This window comes from Mytilus trossulus, chromosome 1, assembly GCF_036588685.1.
Source record: "Mytilus trossulus isolate FHL-02 chromosome 1, PNRI_Mtr1.1.1.hap1, whole genome shotgun sequence".
Lineage (NCBI taxonomy): Eukaryota > Metazoa > Mollusca > Bivalvia > Mytilida > Mytilidae > Mytilus > Mytilus trossulus.
In genome coordinates, this window is record NC_086373.1 from 108616665 (window position 1) to 108638743 (window position 22079).

General features: G+C 29.7%; 1 protein-coding gene across 3 annotated transcripts in view; it reads right to left on the reverse strand.

The window, feature by feature from the left end:
- Positions 1 to 2394: 2394 nt before the first annotated feature.
- Positions 2395 to 22079, reverse strand: part of LOC134696927 (dedicator of cytokinesis protein 7-like) — a 59143-nt gene continuing 39458 nt past the window's right edge. Inside the window, exons 35-48 of one of the 3 annotated variants that reach the window (XM_063558897.1) lie at positions 21876 to 22028; positions 21302 to 21460; positions 11538 to 11714; positions 11029 to 11145; positions 10273 to 10416; positions 9741 to 9872; positions 9307 to 9441; positions 8908 to 8997; positions 8273 to 8363; positions 7395 to 7540; positions 6928 to 7065; positions 5335 to 5444; positions 4698 to 4856; positions 2395 to 3907 (exon numbers count right to left, since the gene is read on the reverse strand). In XM_063558897.1, coding sequence (XP_063414967.1) covers positions 3865 to 3907; positions 4698 to 4856; positions 5335 to 5444; positions 6928 to 7065; positions 7395 to 7540; positions 8273 to 8363; positions 8908 to 8997; positions 9307 to 9441; positions 9741 to 9872; positions 10273 to 10416; positions 11029 to 11145; positions 11538 to 11714; positions 21302 to 21460; positions 21876 to 22028 — 1794 coding nt within the window. In that variant the 3' untranslated portion in view covers positions 2395 to 3864. Of the gene's footprint in view, positions 3908 to 4697; positions 4857 to 5334; positions 5445 to 6927; positions 7066 to 7394; positions 7541 to 8272; positions 8364 to 8907; positions 8998 to 9306; positions 9442 to 9740; positions 9936 to 10272; positions 10417 to 11028; positions 11146 to 11537; positions 11715 to 21301; positions 21461 to 21875; positions 22029 to 22079 lie in introns of those variants that run through there. The other 2 variants (XM_063558903.1, XM_063558911.1) reach the window with 2 other exon arrangements.

A 22079-nucleotide genomic window follows, 5' to 3' on the forward strand; every position in this document is an offset into this window, starting at 1 on the left:
TGCAACATTGTAATGGTTGCATTGTGACTTGATTGACTATTTAAAGCAAAATTATGGATATGTTCTGACTTGACTATTTTATGCCATATTGTAAAGGACATGTAAGACTTGACTGACTATCGTATTCAACATTGTAACTGATATGTTGTGACTTGACTGGCTATTTTATGCCATATTGTAAAGGACATGTAAGACTTGACTGACTATCGTATTCAACATTGTAACTGATATGTTGTGACTTGACTGGCTATTTTGTGCCATATTGTAAAGGACATGTAAGACTTGACTGACTATCGTATGCAACATTGTAACTGATATGTTGTGACTTGACTGGCTATTTTATGCCATATTGTAAAGGACATGTAAGACTTGACTGACTATCGTATTCAACATTGTAACTGATATGTTGTGACTTGACTGGCTATTTTATGCCATATTGTAAAGGACATGTTAGACTTGACTGACCATCGTATTCAACATTGTAACTGATATGTTGTGACTTGACTGGCTATTTTATGCCATATTGTAAAGGACATGTAAGACTTGACTGACTATCGTATTCAACATTGTAACCGAAATATTGTGACTTGACTGTCTATTTTATGCCACATTGTAATGGATGTATTGTGACTGGACTGACTTTTATATGCAACATTGTAATGGATGTGTTGTAACTTGATTATATTTATGTCACATTGTAATGGATGTTGTAACTTGACTGACTATTTTATGCCACATTGTAATGGATGTGTTGTGACTTGACTGACTAATTTATGCCACATTGTAACCAATATATTGTGACATGACTTACTATTTTATGCCACATTGTAATGGATGTGTTGTGACTTGATTATATTTATGTCACATTGTAATGGATGTTGTGACTTGACTGTCTATTTTATACCACATTGTAATGGATGTCTTGTGCCATGACTTACTATTTTATGCCACATTTTAATGGATGTGTTGTGATATGATTATTTTATGCCATATTGTAATGGATGTGTTGCGACTTGACACTTTTATACCACATTGTAATGGATGTCTTGTGCCATGACTTACTATTTTATGCCACATTTTAATGGATGTGTTGTGATATGATTATTTTATGCCATATTGTAATGGATGTGTTGTGACTTTACTAGCTATTTTATGCCACATTTTAATGGATGTGTACTGGATGGACTATTTTATGCAATATTGTAATGGATGTGTTATGACTTGACACTTTTATGCCACATTGTAATGGATGTGTTGTGTCATGACTTACTATTTTATGCCACATTGTAATGGATGTGTTGTGATTTGATTATTTTATGCCACATTGTAATGGATATGTTGTGACTTGACCGACTATTTTATGCCATATTGTAATGGATATGTTGTGATTTGACTGAATATTTCATTCCATATTGTGACTTGACTGACTATTTTATGCCACATTGTAATGGATGTGATGTGATTTGACTAACTATTTTATGCCACATTGTAATGGATGTGTTGTGACTTGACTATTTTATGCCACATTGTAATGGATGTGTTATGACTTGACTATTTTATGCAATATTGTAATGGATATGTCGTGACTTGAGTATATTATGCCACAATATAATGGATGTTGTGACTTGACAACTAGTTTATGCCACATTGTAATGGATATGATGTGAATTGACTGATTTTTCAATGCCACATTGTAATGTATATGTTGTGACTTGACTATTTAAGGGCACATTGTAATGTATATGTTGTGACTTCACTAACTTTTCAATGCCACATTGTAATGTATATGTTGTGACTTCACTAACTTTTCAATGCCACATTGTAATGTATATGTTGTGACTTGACCAACTTTTCAATACCACATTGTAATGGATATGTTGTGACTAGACTAACTTTTCAATGCCACATTGTAATGGAATTGTTGTGACTTGACTATTTAAGGCCACATTGTAATGTATATGTTGTGACTTGACGGACTATGCATGGCTTGTAGATTTTGATATGGGCATTTACATGATTAATTACAGCATTTTGCAGTTGTCAATTATTTGAGAATAATTGTTAGGAAATTAGAAAGAGTTTTAAGAACTTTGTTTGATTTGTTTACTATTTTATGATTTCCACAATGATTAAGAAGTTCCAAATTGTTTTATGAAAGACCTACCAAGAAATGGTTCCTATTTAAAGATAAGGAGATGTGGTATGATTTCAATGAGACAAACTTTTCAAGATTTACTCTTATTGCTCCAGATATTGACTGTCACATGTCATTTTGATAAATGATTTGAATATTATATCTAGTGTTGTTCTGGTTGTTAGAGCTTTGAACCAATTCTTTCTTGGAAAGAAGATAAAAAGATATTTCAGGTATTTCTGATTAAAACATACAAGATTTTTTAATAATTTTTATTGAAGCATGGCAAGTTCATTCTACAAGCAGTATAAAACAGATCTATCTACAAAGTTTATTGCACTTTTCTAAAATCACAGTAAATAACAAAATATCAACAAATATAACAAATAATTAATTTTGATCACTAGCTAAAATAATACATCATGACAGCATAACATGACTGACATGTAAATTCTTCATAATAAATGTTTATGGCTGATGAAGTTAGAAATATCTTGTACTATAGAGGGATGAAGAGCAAGCTTTAGATATGAAAATATAATGATAAATATTATAGTTCTAAGATGTAGATCCAGGATTTAAATAAAAAGGGTCATCAACAAGGCAAGGTAAGGAGTGGGACTTATTAAAAAGTTACTATGCATCAACCATACACGTCCTCCTAATCAGGTTTATAAGCAGAGTTATAAAGCTGAATTTGTAGAGCTAACTTCATAAGTAATTTTGTTTTTATTTTTGTAGCTACCAGTGTAAAAAGTTTCAACCTTGTGTTTTTTATATTTTTTTTAAATTGAAGTTCTATTTTCCTGTCCATTGTAAATAACAATACCTGATACTGATAGTTATATCAAATTTGCACCATGATTTTGTGTGTACATATATAACTATCAAAGGTCACTAACATATGACATAGAACTATAAAACAAATATTGGGCAAAAGAAGAAAAACACAGTTTTTAGATCTGACAGTATTAACCCAAGTAATAAAGATTCAATATAAAAACCTTGATGACAATCATTATGGGAAATTGTTTATCAAAAGGATTTCAAGCCTCAAGTGTTTATTAGTAAAAAGTTAGATTAAACTAACAATTTGACAATAATTCTGAATAAAATCATTACCAGAGTTTGTTCTTGTATGATAATTATTTTTTTTAAAATACAAAAATGTGTTAAAAAAAAATGATTTTTTCAACAATTATGGAATAAAATTGAGAATGGAAATGGGGAAGCATGCTTTATATGAATACAAAATGACACTTGTTTTCCAGAGTAAAATGCTTTATAATGAATAAATGTAATTTTCAATACTAATTATCAAATCTCTATAACAGTCAATGGAATTGTTATGACAGAGAAAATGTGTATACAATGATATAAAATGAAATGTTTCAATAATTATTTGAACATGAAAATTAAGAAAAGCATATTTTTGAGAGACAGTTGACAGATTAACCAGCAGGATAAATGCTTTAACAAATGCTCTATACAACAATTCAAGATATATTTCAATATGCTAATAACTTGTGTCATTTCAATAATGTAATACATGTATTACATAAATTATATAAAATGTGTCAGATCTGATACTTTAAAGATGGATTTACTTTTCAAATGGATAACTCAGATCAATTTACTATATAAATGACTAACTAACTAGGACTGTTCTGACTAGTCAATAAAAGTCCCTATGTGTTTGCACTGGCCCATCCTCAATCTTATTAATACTGTTATACTATTGACTTCTGTTTTGTTGGAGATTCTCTGTTTGTTCTGGAAAAGAAACACATATTGTGATTTACAAATCTTCACAACTTTTACAAACCAAGAAGTAAAACTATCATGTTCAGGCTTTGAAAGTTTTTTTTTGTACTTGTGCATTTTTTATGTAAGTGCTGATTTTTTGCATTTAAAAAAACAAGAAGATGTAGTATGATTGCCATCAGAAAACTCCTCACAAGAGACCAAACAACTAATGACACAGAAATTAACATCTATAGTCACCATATGATATGGCCTTCAACAATGAGCAAAGCCCATACAACATAGTCAGCTATAATACTTTGAGCATTTTATGACATGGTATTTTTTTAATACTTGTTTATTTTTTATATTGTTATTTTAGTGCTTTTCCTGTCCTGAATATTTTATATGTTCTTTTATTTTCTCTACTGATAAAGATTAAAAGGAGGAAGGCTGAGGTCCTAAAATACAAGTTTAACCCTGTAAAATGTTCCTAGTGCCGGAGATCAAGGCAATTCATTGGTAATCTTTTTCTCTAATACTTTTGTGTAATTTGGAGAATTTGCAGATCTTTTACAATGGCTGTTCAATTTATTCATAACTTTCATTTATGGGACATTTTGTTACTATATAAATATTCATAACAGTCAAAGCTACATTTCAACCTTATATCAAAATGAACTATCTGACAACAGTATAGAATGAATTTTATCAACAAGACGTGTGTCATATCAACCAATGGAAGTTAAAAAACAAACACTAAGTTAATGATAAAAATTGTTTAAACTCTCAGTCGATATAAAAATACAATAATAGCTACCTTCTATGATGCTTAGATCTTTTCATTGTAGTAGCCTTAGATGATATTAGTGGATTGAGTTTTTCTTTGATTTCATGATAATTCCTCTCTAGTTCTCTCTGATATTCTTTCTGATCATGTTTGATCAAGTTTTTATTCTTATGAAGAGCATCATACCCTCTGTGAAGAAATACACATTTTACAAGTCAGTAAATGTTTCATTATTTATCATTTGTCTGACCTGCTATTTTTTTACATTAATTTTCATTGTATGAATAAATTTCTGATATAATAATCTTCAGACACTGTTATCCCACTAAAAAATATTTTCTATAAATGCAGTCAAAGAAAAGATTTGGATTTTAACAATCATCAGAGTTCATTCAATTATTGTAGTTATTAAGTTTTAAACTAATTACTAATATTCTTGAACTGCATCAATATACTTATCAATTTTCATTGTATGATTTATTTTTTTGGCAATTTGATTACCCCTTCTACACTTTATTTTGTTTTCATTTTTATATTCTATTCTCTCAATCAATTTCCTTTCAAATAATAGTAAGACACTGTTTTAAATGTAGTATAAGAATATAATTTTTTCGGAGAATCAAAAGTGAACATCACTAATGTACAAACATTTAAATAATATTCTTACTTTTTAAGAAAATCTTTGAAACAAAGTCTGAGTTTATTATGGTGTTTAGTGATTTGGTCAGGTTTCTGGATCACTTCTTTCAGGAAAACAATAGCAACTTCTACTGGTCCCTGTAAAGACAAAAGATTGAAATTTTTAACATTTAACATTTAATTACATATGGTCTATTTTTTTCAAAATTCTAAACTATGAATGCATTCATTTTATTAAACTATACTAGCACACACCCATGACATCGCGGGTCCGTGACTGAAATAAAGTATATAACTATGCGCAAGCCTTACTTTAGTATTAGTATTATCATCTGATAAAATCATGCCGATTATAAGATACACAGTTTTCTCTGCTTTCAAATCTTTCTATTTGAACCCGTCGAACTGGAACTTATCAATTATTGGTCATGATAAATACTAATTATTTGGAAAACAAAAGATCCAGGAATGGAGTATTTTTTATTAAATCAACAGCATTGACTTTTTTGTCCTATATTAGTTATAAATCAAGTTGAATTCTTTGATTTGCTGTTTTACGTCACTCATGCCCGCTAACAAATTGAAAACTGTACCTATACGCCTTATTTTTAGTCCAGATTTTTAGTATTCGTATTGTTATCTTAGAAAGTCTTACTAATTAAAATACTACAATAGGTAACAATTTGACAATTTAGTAGTGCCAACCCTGTGATTATGACCCGTGTATATAGCATATAAATCCTGCATACACTGTTTGGTGGTGCCCCTGTCAGATGCGGAACGTACAGATAAGGTAATAAGTAACAGGTGATTATACTATTGGTATCGGTATCGGACTCGACCCGGAGCTTCTTAATTATTGGCAATATTAATTACGGGGGAAACAAAAGGGCCTTGAGTGGTGTAATTTTTAATCTACACCTTTGTAGTATATAAGTTGTATATACAGTTGAATTCTTTGATTCGTCGTTTTCACGTGATGACGGCTGACAAATTGGACCTCGTAATTTTAGTATTATAGATGAATCGCATACACTCAGCATCTATTTTTCATCATGTTTAACCTTTTCTATTTTATGCAAAGGAAGAGACCAAAAAGTGGTATTCCAAAGTTTTCAACACATAAATATTTCTACAATACCAAGGTTTTTAAATATCCTTTTTGTTTCACAGGTTTGTATATGTTAGCTGATAAAATGGAAGGTAAATATATTTAACTTGAATAAAACAAAAAACTAAAGAGAATGACAAGAGAATATAAAATTAGTGATAATTGAACAGATATTTCAATCAATCCGAGAAGTTCTAAGGTATTGGAGTTCAATTAGACTTTTTTAATCAATTTTAAGCTTATCAAGTATAAAGTTAAGTTTCGTTTTTTAGTTTTAGTTGAAACATATTTCTTTAAAGTGAATTGGGAAACAAGTTTTGCAACTTATATTTACCCCTTTCCACTTTGCAGGTGCGAGTGCTGCCTTGTAGCAGCGTTAGACTGCTCTTTCTCAAAATCTACAAGGGTGTTTTTTTATTCATGTCCAGTAAGTTCACAGAAGTCCTGAAGATAGACATGCAATCTTTTCTACCTGAACATAATTTCTTGTTCTAAGGATAAATATTCTACCTGATTAACAGTGGTACCAATACAGCCTTGTAACACCATTTGAAGTATTTTTGTGTCATGTCCCTTTGTAGCGACATCCAATTCTTTGGTCTTTTTCTGTATGTCTTCAATAGCAGCTTCAATTGGTAATAATATAACCTGTAATAACAATGATGATACAATTGAGAATGGCAATAGGGAATATGTAAGAGACAACAACCTGACCAAGCCAATGCCACCAATGTGTCTTAAGAGCAGCCAGGAAATCGTGCACTTGGAAGTTGGCCTCAATATTTTTTCAAGTAATTGGCATCAGAGGACATAATTGTGGACTTTATGTAATGAAACCATTTTTTATTTAAACAATCTTTCAGTTTGCATTCAGCTATTCATATGCTTATAAAATATGCTACAGTTTACTTTTATTACAGACATTTTACTTTACTACAGACATTTTACTTTTACTACAGACATTTTAAATAATATACCTGTTCCCTGCTGATAACAGTTAATCTTGTTTTAATGTATGGGAAGGTCTGAAGTGTTGTCAGTATGGTTTTCCTCTTGTACTGTTCTACCAGTTCTCCATGAGCTCTACCATCCAGGGTAAAAGGTGTGGCATACATAAATCTCTCTGAAACAAAATAATGTAACTTGAGAATATATTACACAAAATAGCAGGTTTAAAATCCACAAATTTATCTTAAAAAACAAAATGGTTATTTTTTTACCATGGTATACTTTGAAGGTTATTATAATTGTTGACAAAACCGCTGGACTGTCATCATACTAAATTACCACATCACACTGGTGATGCCACCTTAGCATTAGTTATATTAACAAGTAAATGTCAAACTGAATAGCTGTTGTTTGTTATTAAGAGTCAGATAATAAGAAATTGTCTTAACATTAATGGTGCCATGACCAGGATCCTAAATAATAGGATGATTTCTTATTATCTGACTCAAATAACAAACAACAGCTATACAACTTGATTTTTGCTTGTTACTATACCACAAGCGTAGGTGATATCGCTGATTGGACGGATTCAAAGGTAACTTTGAGACGTTGTCTGTCCAATTGTCTTCTCAACAATAATAATCAAGAGTACTGTGAATCACTTTTATTCATCTGTATCAATTTTCTTGGATATAAGAGAAAAATAAAAAGAACATTAAATGGAATTCATATTTTTTTCCATAATGTGAGATGGACCTTTTTCTATTGTGTACAAAGTAGTTTGTTGTAGAAAACACAGTACTATAATATTGCATAATATGTATTGACACCAAAAATAGTATTTTTAGTGACATATATTTTATCATTATAAACATTTCTTAATCAACAATAAATTCTACAAACTTACTGATGTTGTAGTTCTGTTCAAAGTATGTTGTTTTATTTCTCTTCTCATACAAGTCAAAGTATGGTTCCACATAGGTTATCTGAATGTAAGCCTGAACGCAAAAACAAAATTTATTGAACTATAACTCAAATAATACAGGACGATAAAATTAAAAATATTTGTGCATGTAAGTATAATTGAAACATGTGGATGGTGAGAAACATGAGGGGAAAATGATAAAAAGATGTGTAATTTTACATGTAACTGATAACCTACTACATATTAGTGAAAATGTAAACCAGTATGTTTTTGTAAAATCAACAATATAGCTGACTATGCGGTAGTCTTTGCTCATTCTTGAAGGCTGAACAATGACCTAAAGTTGGTAATTTCTGTGTCATTTGGTCTCTTGTGAAATGTTGTTACATTGGCAATCATACCACATCTTCTTTTTAATAATTACTATTGAATAATAATCAATTAAGGAGTGATTCGTGTGTATCATAAATACACTCAAACACTATAGTTATGATCCAGATTATACAAGGGTAAATTAAGGCATGATGTATTTGTTACATAGATTTTAGTTCTAGATCAATGTTTTTTTTCAAAAGATTATTTTGGGAATTCTATTCCCACCTCTGAATGAACAGTACCTTGTTTTGATCTAATTTATCTCTCTCTACTGTGTTGGAGTCTTTTACTATGTGTATAAACTCCTCCCCAAATCTGTCACCATAGAAACTCTAGAAAATAAATGATAATATTATATTTAGCTTCACATCAGAAAAGTATGGTTTAATCTTCAACAATGTAAAAACTGAGTATGAACATTCTGAAATTAGGAGTGGCAAAACATGTGAAGTGAGATATTTGTGTTCAATATGTAAAAAGTAATTCTGTACTTTTTGTTAACATAAATCTATTTTTTTGAAATAATTGATGTAAAACCAATTTCAAACATATACAAATTTAACAATAGAAGTTTTCGGAGTCACAAATAAAGTGAACCTTACTAGTTTCTTATACTACTTCTAAACATTTAAACACCATACCTCAAGTCTATGTGATATCTCTGGTAATTTGGTTATAGCTGGTTCTTTGTAAATGAATTCTTCACCATCAAGATCTCCAAACTTGTGACCATAAAATCCAACTCTAAAGTAGGTACCAAATATTCTCTTCCCTTCCTGAAAACAGATTAAATATCAAATTTTAAAAATTAAGGCTATTTCATATTTTTTAATTTTTTATTCAATGATGAACCATGTAATTCTCTTATTTCATAATTTCAAATTTCGCTGTAAATTGATTTTTATTATCATTAATTTTTTATTCATTACTTTTTTAATCTGGTCTCTTTTTATTTTTTTCAGCATGGCATTGGTATTTGATATTGTCTTATGTATTTGTATATCATGTTATGTTTTATAATATTAATGGTGAGACATAAATAAACAATTAGTATTTCTATTGTGTGTAGTTTTACCTGTAGAGTAACATTCTGGAAAGCATCATGTAATTTTTGATGGATCTGTGCCAGCTTCTTACATTCATTATGAGCTTCATGAATAGGAATCAGTATTTTATATACCAAGTTAACTGCTTCATACATACCAGCCTACAAATCAGAAATAGGAATCAGTATTTTATATACCAAGTTAACTGCTTCATACATACCAGCCTACAAATCAGAATATTACTTATTTTTTCAAATGTCTACAACTTATGATTTCTTTTCACATATCTACAAATTATTTGACATCCTTGCTCACAAATCAATGACATATTTTTACATCTCAAGAATATACAATTACAAATATATGTATCCTTGTTTTATTTTATTTTCATGGTTATTGAATTTCAGCAATTATTTCTGATCTGTTTTTCTTTTATTCTACATACATTTGCCCTGAAAAAAAGTAATTGTTATTTCATGTTTCATTTTTAAATTGTGCACAAAATTTCTACATAGTAATGGAATTTACTAAATCCTGTCAACTGAGTGGGATAGACTTTACCATTGTAAATGAACTAGCAGCCTGTTCCATAAGACCAACAAGTCCACTCTCTGTGAAGTACTTGCCAGTACAGATCCCTTCCTCATCAGGGGAGACAACATCATCAGACACAGCGCTTTCCTCCAATACATTTAATGTTATTTTCTGAAACATAACATGTACCATTACATAAATAAAACTTTTCTGATTATGGGTATATATTGCAAGGTTTCTGTGTTATCCGAGTTCTTTTGATCAATTTTGTCAAACAACATAAGGAAAAAGAGACCTTGAATTAAATTTACATTACTGTATTAATTTTCCTCCAGAAAAAAGTAGAACATGATGTTACCTTGGAGTATGGGGGAAATTCTAAATCATTGACAATCTTGAAATATTCATCCTTTTCCCTTATTAGAAATCTGAATACCTTCAGTGGTGGATCCAAAATATTCATAAATGGGGGCCCACTGACTGCCCAAGTGGGCCCGCTACGGTCATGCTTCAGAGATTCCCTATATAATCAACCAAATTTTCCAGAAAAGGGGGGGGGGGGGGGGCAGGCCCCCTAGCCCCCTCTAAATCCGCCTCTGTTTATTTGTGCAATGAAAACTCCTGATCAAAGATTATGAAAGATTATTCATTGTTTAGTTTTGAACGGGTTGTATTAGTCATATACAACTGTAATACAATCTTTTCCCAATAAAACAACCACACATTTGATGTATCATTTCCTTGAAATTTCTGTAATAGTTTTGATGATTATCTCCCCCTTACCTGATAATCCACACAGCCTACAGGTAAGTAAGGTTTATCCTCTATCATATTCAGATATTCTGCTATTAAAGCCGCAGCGTGACAACAACAATGAGCTGCTTCAGCATGATTACTTCTCTGAAATAAAGAGAAAAGAAATTGTTTTAATGTGTTAAATTAACAGATGTCAAAGATTGCTGAGATGTCAAGCGTTTCTTTGGACTGTCTGTGATCATGGGACATCAGATCATGGTCCTTATAGAAAAATGGAAACTGACAACCTAAACTTGGGGTAGCAAGTTACTTTCAAGAAATTAAAAGTATCTATTTTCATGTAGATTTAAATGTAACATCATTCTATTCCCTATTCATTTTATGCAACTTATATTTGGTAGCACAAACAAATGTTTTGCATCCTTCTTTTGATTGGCCAATAAGATGTCACATGAAATGCTTGTACAATGTATCATGGGCATAAAATTTTGGAAATTGACCTGCATATATCAATCAAATTTGTCTTTAATGCATACCTCACTATGTTTGCTTGCCATATTCTGGAGCCATGTGAGTCTGAGATCAGGAGAGTTCTGGTATCCTTTAGCAATACGATACATTAGATCCAGTAACATTTCTGGATCTTCCTGGAATTCCTTCATCTTTACTGTGTCAGATAATATCATATGGAGATTAAAAACCAAGTCTTTAACCTACAAAAAAAGTAAACAATACAAAATCAAATGGAAATTAAACACCAAGTCTTTAACCTAAAAGAAAAACAAACAACACAAAATCAAATAGAGAATATAAATCAATTGCTTTCAAAAAGCAATTGTAAACGGTCTTTCCCCCTTTGAAACATAGATTGATTGGGGGGGGGGGGGGGGGGGGGGTTTGTTTTGTTTGTTTGTTTGTTTGTTTCTGTAAGGGGTCTAGTATTGTGTTACCGGAGAAGTTTCATGTTTAGTTTGGAAAGTTTTTATTTTATTTTAGGTCCAGCGCGCGCCAGATTGAGGAGACACCACGTGACGCGTGTTTATATTAAGAAAAACTTAGTCTTTTTATTTCTCTTTAGGTCGGGACGTTGGACAGACAACATCTATAGAGATGGAATGTACACAATGTAATTTCTTTGGTCATTATAGGAAATTGACATTTTGATCACAGTTCACCAGCAGTGCATGATTTGGATTTAATTGATCCGGTGTAACTTTAAAACACGTTTAAGGATTATTTTCTTAAAATGTATATTTTTCAGCACCAGTTTGTAACAGATAAGTTTTTCAATCCAGGAGCGGACATTTTTATTGTAGGATTTCATTGAGAATTATGGACCTAGCAAGCGATTTTTACGGCATTGCCATTCTTTTTCTCTAGGAAAAGTCTTGAGAGATATCGGCACCACGTTGTTTTATGAACCTTTAGTACATGTATGCCCTGCTGACTGTAAATTTTGGGATCGATTGGACTTGTAGTTTCAGAGTTTAAGTGATAACAAGGTGGTGGATTTTTTTTTTCAGAAGAGATGTAAGAACAATATTAAAAACCAATTGTTCAGAGAACCATTGATGGTCTTTCCACCAGTAATGATTTTTTTTATATGAAAATATTAAAATTTGGTTTTAAATGTCAATTTCAGCGTCAAATGACAACTTATTGTACGCTGATTCCAAAAATATAAGGTTTCTATACAAAAAGATATAAATAAAGGAGATAATTGTCTACTTCCGGTTCAAAATATGTTACTTCCGATACTGTCTTATAGTTTACTTGACGCTGATTCCAAAAATATATGGTTTTACATACTTTGACAATAATTTATTACAAAAATTAGCTACTTCTGGTTTACAAAATGTCACTTCCGGTTACCTTTTTCAACGTCATAGTGCTTGCAACCTAATGCAAAAAGTGTAATAGCTTTAACATGAATACATATGAGGTAAAAGCAAAGGTCAAAATCTAGAACGTTAAATTAACATATGACCTTGAGCTCAATTTCAAGGTCATAAACCAAGGACCTTAAATCAAAAGACTTTAGGTGTTTCCTTTATATTGTTAATGAGTTTTTTTACCATACGACTGATATTAGATATAAAAGGGGGGAAAACTCGCATCAAATGTTTACGTACCCTTTCGACTCAAATTTATGTGTAACTACATGTCGCGACTAACAATTGTGTGAAAGTATTTTGTCGATATCTTATATGATTTCTGAAAAGAAGCGATAACAAGCCAAAATCAAAAATTTAAACATGACCTTGACCTTTGACCTTGACCTCATTTTCATACTTTTTGACCAAGGGCCTCAAATCAAAAGACCCTAGGCCTCTATCACTTATGGTTTTCCAGTTACAAATTTATTTCACTTATTTCAATACAAAAGGGGAAATTACTCTCATATGGGGTTTTTGTAAAGCTTCGGTCAAAATAAAAGGTAACATCCTGAGGATATAACGAGCAATTTGGAAAAATAAATTTGTCGCTTTCTTTTACGGTTGCGGAGGAGATATGATAACAAGAAAAACAGTGTTTGGGGAGATAACTCTTACAAAGAAAAGTGTTCAGTTAAACAGGGTGAGTTTCAAATGCGTATAGACTGTATGATATCATATACAAAAAAACTAAGCGACATCTTTTGAAACATTTTTACACCGCAAGAAAAAAATTAGGCGGAAGAAAAAAAAAAAAAAAAAAATAATCAGAACAAATTCAATAGGTCTTTCCACCAGGAAAGGTGGAAAGACCTAATTAAACACAAGTCTTTAACCTACATGAAAAACAAACAACACAAAATCATATGGAGATTAAACACCAAGTCTTTAACCTACATGAAAAACAAACAACACAAAATCATATGGAGATTAAACACCAAGCCTTTAACCTAAAAGAAAAACAAACAACACAAAATCAAATAGAGATTAAACACCAAGCCTTTAACATAAAAGAAAAACAAACAACACAAAATCATATGGAGATTAAACACCAAGCCTTTAACCTACATGAAAACAAACAACACAAAATCATATGGAGATTAAACACCAAGTCTTTAACCTAAAAGAAAAACAAACAACACAAAATCATATGGAGATTAAACACCAAGCCTTTAACCTACATGAAAACAAACAACACAAAATCAAATGGAGATTAAACACCAAGTCTTTAACCTAAAAGAAAAACAAACAACACAAAATCAAATAGAGATTAAACACAAGTCTTTAACCTAAAAGAAATACAAACAAAACAAAATCAAATGGAGATTAAACACCAAGTCTTTAACCTAAAAGAAAAACAAACAACACAAAATCAAATAGAGATTAAACACAAGTCTTTAACCTACATGAAAAACAAACAACACAAAATCAAATGGAGATTAAACACAAGTCTTTAACCTAAAAGAAAAACAAACAACACAAAATCAAATGGAGATTAAACACAAGTCTTTAACCTAAAAGAAAAACAAACAACACAAAATCAAATGGAGATTAAACACAAGTCTTTAACCTAAAAGAAAAACAAACAACACAAAATCAAATGGAGATTAAACACCAAGTCTTTAACCTACATGAAAAACAAACAACACAAAATCAAATGGAGATTAAACACAAGTCTTTAACCTAAAAGAAAAACAAACAACACAAAATCAAATGGAGATTAAACACAAGTCTTTAACCTAAAAGAAAAACAAACAACACAAAATCAAATGGAGATTAAACACAAGTCTTTAACCTAAAAGAAAAACAAACAACACAAAATCAAATGGAGATTAAACACCAAGTCTTTAACCTAAAAGAAATACAAACAACACAAAATCAAATGGAGATTAAACACCAAGTCTTTAACCTAAAAGAAATACAAACAACACAAAATCAAATGGAGATTAAACACAAGTCTTTAACCTAAAAGAAATACAAACAACACAAAATCAAATGGAGATTAAACACAAGTCTTTAACCTAAAAGAAAAACAAACAACACAAAATCAAATGGAGATTAAACACCAAGTCTTTAACCTACATGAAAACAAACAACACAAAATCAAATGGAGATTAAACACAAGTCTTTAACCTAAAAGAAATACAAACAACACAAAATCAAATGGAGATTAAACACCAAGTCTTTAACCTAAAAGAAAAACAAACAACACAAAATCAAATGGAGATTAAACACAAGTCTTTAACCTAAAAGAAAAACAAACAACACAAAATCAAATGGAGATTAAACACAAGTCTTTAACCTAAAAGAAAAACAAACAACACAAAATCAAATGGAGATTAAACACCAAGTCTTTAACCTAAAAGAAATACAAACAACACAAAATCAAATGGAGATTAAACACCAAGACTTTAACCTAAAAGAAATACAAACAACACAAAATCAAATGGAGATTAAACACCAAGACTTTAACCTACATGAAAAACAAACAACACAAAATCAAATAGAGATTAAACACAAGTCTTTAACCTAAAAGAAAAACAAACAAAACAAAATCAAATGGAGATTAAACACAAGTCTTTAACCTAAAAGAAAAACAAACAACACAAAATCAAATGGAGATTAAACACAAGTCTTTAACCTAAAAGAAAAACAAACAACACAAAATCAAATGGAGATTAAACACAAGTCTTTAACCTAAAAGAAAAACAAACAACACAAAATCAAATGGAGATTAAACACCAAGTCTTTAACCTACATGAAAAACAAACAACACAAAATCAAATAGAGATTAAACACAAGTCTTTAACCTAAAAGAAAAACAAACAATACTAAATCAAATGGAGATTAAACACCAAGTCTTTAACCTAAAAGAAATACAAACAACACAAAATCAAATGGAGATTAAACACAAGTCTTTAACCTAAAAGAAAAACAAACAACACAAAATCAAATAGAGATTAAACACAAGTCTTTAACCTAAAAGAAATACAAACAACACAAAATCAAATAGAGATTAAACACAAGTCTTTAACCTAAAAGAAAAACAAACAACACAAAATCAAATAGAGATTAAACACAAGTCTTTAACCTAAAAGAAATACAAACAATACAAAATCAAATGGAGATTAAACACAAGTCTTTAACCTAAAAGAAATACAAACAACACAAAATCAAATAGAGATTAAACACAAGTCTTTAATCTAAAAGAAAAACAAACAACACAAAATCAAATAGAGATTAAACACAAGTCTTTAACCTAAAAGAAATACAAACAATACAAAATCAAATGGAGATTAAACACAAGTCTTTAACCTAAAAGAAATACAAACAACACAAAATCAAATAGAGATTAAACACAAGTCTTTAACCTAAAAGAAATACAAACAAAACAAAATCAAATGGAGATTAAACACCAAGTCTTTAACCTAAAAGAAAAACAAACAACACAAAATCAAATAGAGATTAAACACAAGTCTTTAACCTAAAAGAAATACAAACAAAACAAAATCAAATGGAGATTAAACACCAAGTCTTTAACCTAAAAGAAAAACAAACAACACAAAATCAAATAGAGATTAAACACAAGTCTTTAACCTAAAAGAAATACAAACAATACAAAATCAAATGGAGATTAAACACAAGTCTTTAACCTACATGAAAAACAAACAACACAAAATCAAATGGAAATTAAACACCAAGTCTTTAACCTAAAAGAAAAACAAACAACACAAAATCAAATGGAAATTAAACACCAAGTCTTTAACCTAAAAGAAAAACAAACAACACAAAATCAAATGGAAATTAAACACCAAGTCTTTAACCTAAAAGAAAAACAAACAACACAAAATCAAATGGAGATTAAACACCAAGTCTTTAACCTAAAAGAAAAACAAACAACACAAAATCAAATGGAGATTAAACACAAGCCTTTAACCTAAAAGAAAAACAAACAACACAAAATCAAATGGAGATTAAACACAAGTCTTTAACCTAAAAGAAAAACAAACAACACAAAATCAAATGGAGATTAAACACAAGTCTTTAACCTAAAAGAAAAACAAACAATACAAAATCAAATGGAGATTAAACACAAGTCTTTAACCTAAAAGAAAAACAAACAACACAAAATCAAATGGAGATTAAACACCAAGTCTTTAACCTAAAAGAAAAACAAACAATACAAAATCAAATGGAGATTAAACACCAAGTCTTTAACCTAAAAGAAAAACAAACAACACAAAATCAAATGGAGATTAAACACAAGTCTTTAACCTAAAAGAAAAACAAACAACACAAAATCAAATGGAGATTAAACACCAAGTCTTTAACCTAAAAGAAATACAAACAATACTAAATCAAATGGAGATTAAACACAAGTCTTTAACCTAAAAGAAAAACAAACAACACAAAATCAAATGGAGATTAAACACAAGTCTTTAACCTAAAAGAAAAACAAACAACACAAAATCAAATGGAGATTAAACACCAAGTCTTTAACCTAAAAGAAATACAAACAATACTAAATCAAATGGAGATTAAACACAAGTCTTTAACCTACATGAAAAACAAACAACACAAAATCAAATGGAGATTAAACACAAGTCTTTAACCTAAAAGAAAAACAAACAACACAAAATCAAATGGAGATTAAACACCAAGTCTTTAACCTAAAAGAAATACAAACAATACTAAATCAAATGGAGATTAAACACAAGTCTTTAACCTAAAAGAAAAACAAACAACACAAAATCAAATGGAGATTAAACACAAGTCTTTAACCTACATGAAAAACAAACAACACAAAATCAAATGGAGATTAAACACAAGTCTTTAACCTAAAAGAAAAACAAACAACACAAAATCAAATGGAGATTAAACACAAGTCTTTAACCTAAAAGAAAAACAAACAACACAAAATCAAATGGAGATTAAACACCAAGTCTTTAACCTAAAAGAAATACAAACAATACTAAATCAAATGGAGATTAAACACAAGTCTTTAACCTAAAAGAAAAACAAACAATACTAAATCAAATGGAGATTAAACACAAGTCTTTAACCTAAAAGAAAAACAAACAACACAAAATCAAATGGAGATTAAACACAAGTCTTTAACCTAAAAGAAAAACAAACAACACAAAATCAAATGGAGATTAAACACCAAGTCTTTAACCTACATGAAAAACAAACAACACAAAATCATATGGAGATTAAACACAAGTCTTTAACCCAAAAGAAAAACAAACAACACAAAATCAAATAGAGATTAAACACAAGTCTTTAACCTAAAAGAAAAACAAACAACACAAAATCAAATGGAGATTAAACACAAGTCTTTAACCTAAAAGAAAAACAAACAACACAAAATCAAATGGAGATTAAACACCAAGTCTTTAACCTAAAAGAAATACAAACAATACTAAATCAAATGGAGATTAAACACAAGTCTTTAACCTAAAAGAAAAACAAACAATACTAAATCAAATGGAGATTAAACACAAGTCTTTAACCTAAAAGAAAAACAAACAACACAAAATCAAATGGAGATTAAACACAAGTCTTTAACCTAAAAGAAAAACAAACAACACAAAATCAAATGGAGATTAAACACCAAGTCTTTAACCTACATGAAAACAAACAACACAAAATCAAATGGAGATTAAACACCAAGTCTTTAACCTAAAAGAAAAACAAACAACACAAAATCAAATGGAGATTAAACACCAAGTCTTTAACCTAAAGAAAAACAAACAACACAAAATCAAATGGAGATTAAACACCAAGTCTTTAACCTAAAAGAAAAACAAACAACACAAAATCAAATGGAGATTAAACACCAAGTCTTTAACCTACATGAAAACAAACAACACAAAATCAAATGGAGATTAAACACCAAGTCTTTAACCTAAAAGAAAAACAAACAACACAAAATCAAATGGAGATTAAACACCAAGTCTTTAACCTAAAAGAAAAACAAACAACACAAAATCAAATGGAGATTAAACACCAAGTCTTTAACCTAAAAGAAAAACAAACAACACAAAATCAAATGGAGATTAAACACCAAGTCTTTAACCTAAAAGAAATACAAACAACACTAAATCAAATGGAGATTAAACACAAGTCTTTAACCTAAAAGAAAAACAAACAACACAAAATCAAATGGAGATTAAACACCAAGTCTTTAACCTAAAAGAAATACAAACAACACAAAATCAAATGGAGATTAAACACCAAGTCTTTAACCTAAAAGAAAAACAAACAACACAAAATCAAATGGAGATTAAACACAAGTCTTTAACCTAAAAGAAAAACAAACAACACTAAATCAAATGGAGATTAAACACCAAGTCTTTAACCTAAAAGAAAAACAAACAACACAAAATCAAATAGAGATTAAACACAAGTCTTTAACCTAAAAGAAAAACAAACAACACAAAATCAAATGGAGATTAAACACCAAGTCTTTAACCTAAAAGAAAAACAAACAACACAAAATCAAATGGAGATTAAACACCAAGTCTTTAACCTAAAAGAAATACAAACAACACTAAATCAAATGGAGATTAAACACAAGTCTTTAACCTAAAAGAAAAACAAACAACACAAAATCAAATGGAGATTAAACACCAAGTCTTTAACCTAAAAGAAATACAAACAACACAAAATCAAATGGAGATTAAACACCAAGTCTTTAACCTAAAAGAAAAACAAACAACACAAAATCAAATGGAGATTAAACACAAGTCTTTAACCTAAAAGAAAAACAAACAACACTAAATCAAATGGAGATTAAACACCAAGTCTTTAACCTAAAAGAAAAACAAACAACACAAAATCAAATAGAGATTAAACACAAGTCTTTAACCTAAAAGAAAAACAAACAACACAAAATCAAATGGAGATTAAACACCAAGTCTTTAACCTAAAAGAAAAACAAACAACACAAAATCAAATAGAGATTAAACACCAAGTCTTTAACCTAAAAGAAAAACAAACAACACAAAATCAAATGGAGATTAAACACAAGTCTTTAACCTAAAAGAAATACAAACAATACAAAATCAAATAGAGATTAAACACCAAGACTTTAACCTACATGAAAAACAAACAACACAAAATCAAATGGAGATTAAACACCAAGACTTTAACCTACATGAAAAACAAACAACACAAAATCAAATGGAGATTAAACACCAAGTCTTTAACCTACATGAAAAACAAACAACACAAAATCAAATAGAGATTAAACACAAGTCTTTAACCTAAAAGAAATACAAACAATACAAAATCAAATAGAGATTAAACACCAAGACTTTAACCTACATGAAAAACAAACAACACAAAATCAAATGGAGATTAAACACCAAGACTTTAACCTACATGAAAAACAAACAACACAAAATCAAATGGAGATTAAACACCAAGACTTTAACCTACATGAAAAACAAACAACACAAAATCAAATAGAGATTAAACACAAGTCTTTAACCTAAAAGAAATACAAACAATACAAAATCAAATAGAGATTAAACACCAAGTCTTTAACCTACATGAAAAACAAACAACACAAAATCATATGGAGATTAAACACCAAGTCTTTAACCTACATGAAAAACAAACAATACTAAATCAAATGGAGATTAAACACAAGTCTTTAACCTAAAAGAAAAACAAACAACACAAAATCAAATAGAGATTAAACACAAGTCTTTAACCTAAAAGAAAAACAAACAACACTAAATCAAATGGAGATTAAACACCAAGTCTTTAACCTAAAAGAAAAACAAACAATACTAAATCAAATGGAGATTAAACACCAAGACTTTAACCTACATGAAAAACAAACAACACAAAATCATATGGAGATTAAACACCAAGTCTTTAACCTACAAAAAAAGTAAACAATACAAAATCAAAGGCAAAACTAACACCATAGCTATTTAAGTTGAAAGTTCAAATCTATTTGTGACATTAACCTTCAACAAAGTTAGCAGACTTTCCATAAATGATATTCTATTTTCAATAAAATTTCCTGTATTTTTTAAGGAAATTAATAATCCCTAACTTAGTTAAATGTTTAATCAGAAAAATAATCCATTTTGTAAATAACAACAAAATCATTACTTTCCTTTTCATATTATCCTAAATATCATGTCAATCATGCAACCTTGTTCAGTGAGTTTTTGACAATTGGTGTCAATCCTACTAACCTATTCTGGCAAGATTGTCAATACCTAACTTGTTCATTGAAAGTTGTGGTAGTCACTTACTTGTCCAGGGAAGGTAGTTTTCAATTGTACCATTTGTTTAATTTGGGTTTCATAATAAATTGTTCAGAGAAGGTTGATGTATTCACTAACCTGTTCAGGGAAGGTTGTATCCTGTAGATCATAATCTGATTCAGCGTAAGTAAGAATTGTTTTCAATGATTTGCGTAGATATTCTTCATCAAAGTTTTGGTTTTGTCCGACCAATGAACTCAGAGACATGGTCACCTGCATCTTTACTCGGGCAAAATTCTGGAACACAAACAAATTACTATGTTAAATTTACAACATCTAAATCTTTTTATTATTTATCTGTCCTCTAAAAAGTATTTTGATAGAGAATAACATGCATACATACATATCCAAACAACAACATTTCAAGAACAATAAAAGTTAATATACCTGACAGTTATGCCAACAAAAATCCCCTTTAAAGTTAAATGCTCTGTTCAATGAAAGAAGTAGCTACATTTATATTTCTATATGGATATCTTCAATGTCATTTACCTGATGAAGTATGAGAAATAAAGCACGAGGCATACATTTAAGAAGTAAAATCCACATGTTTTTCATATTATTTTTAATATAATAGTGCATGAACTCTTTTTTTTTAAAATAAATCCTATGAAGTATAAGCACAATGTGACTATTAAGAACTAAGTCTTACATTTCCTAATTCAAAGTTCTGCCTCATCAACATATACAGTGAGGCACTAGCTTGAGATCTGATACTACCAATACAGGAGCTACAATGTTTCAACAGACGAAGACATAAATCAGCACACTGCTCTGTTTCTTCCTCAAACAATGGATCCAAGTACTGGAAATATAAAAAAATAAAATAAATTAAAGTCAAATCTCTAATTCTTAC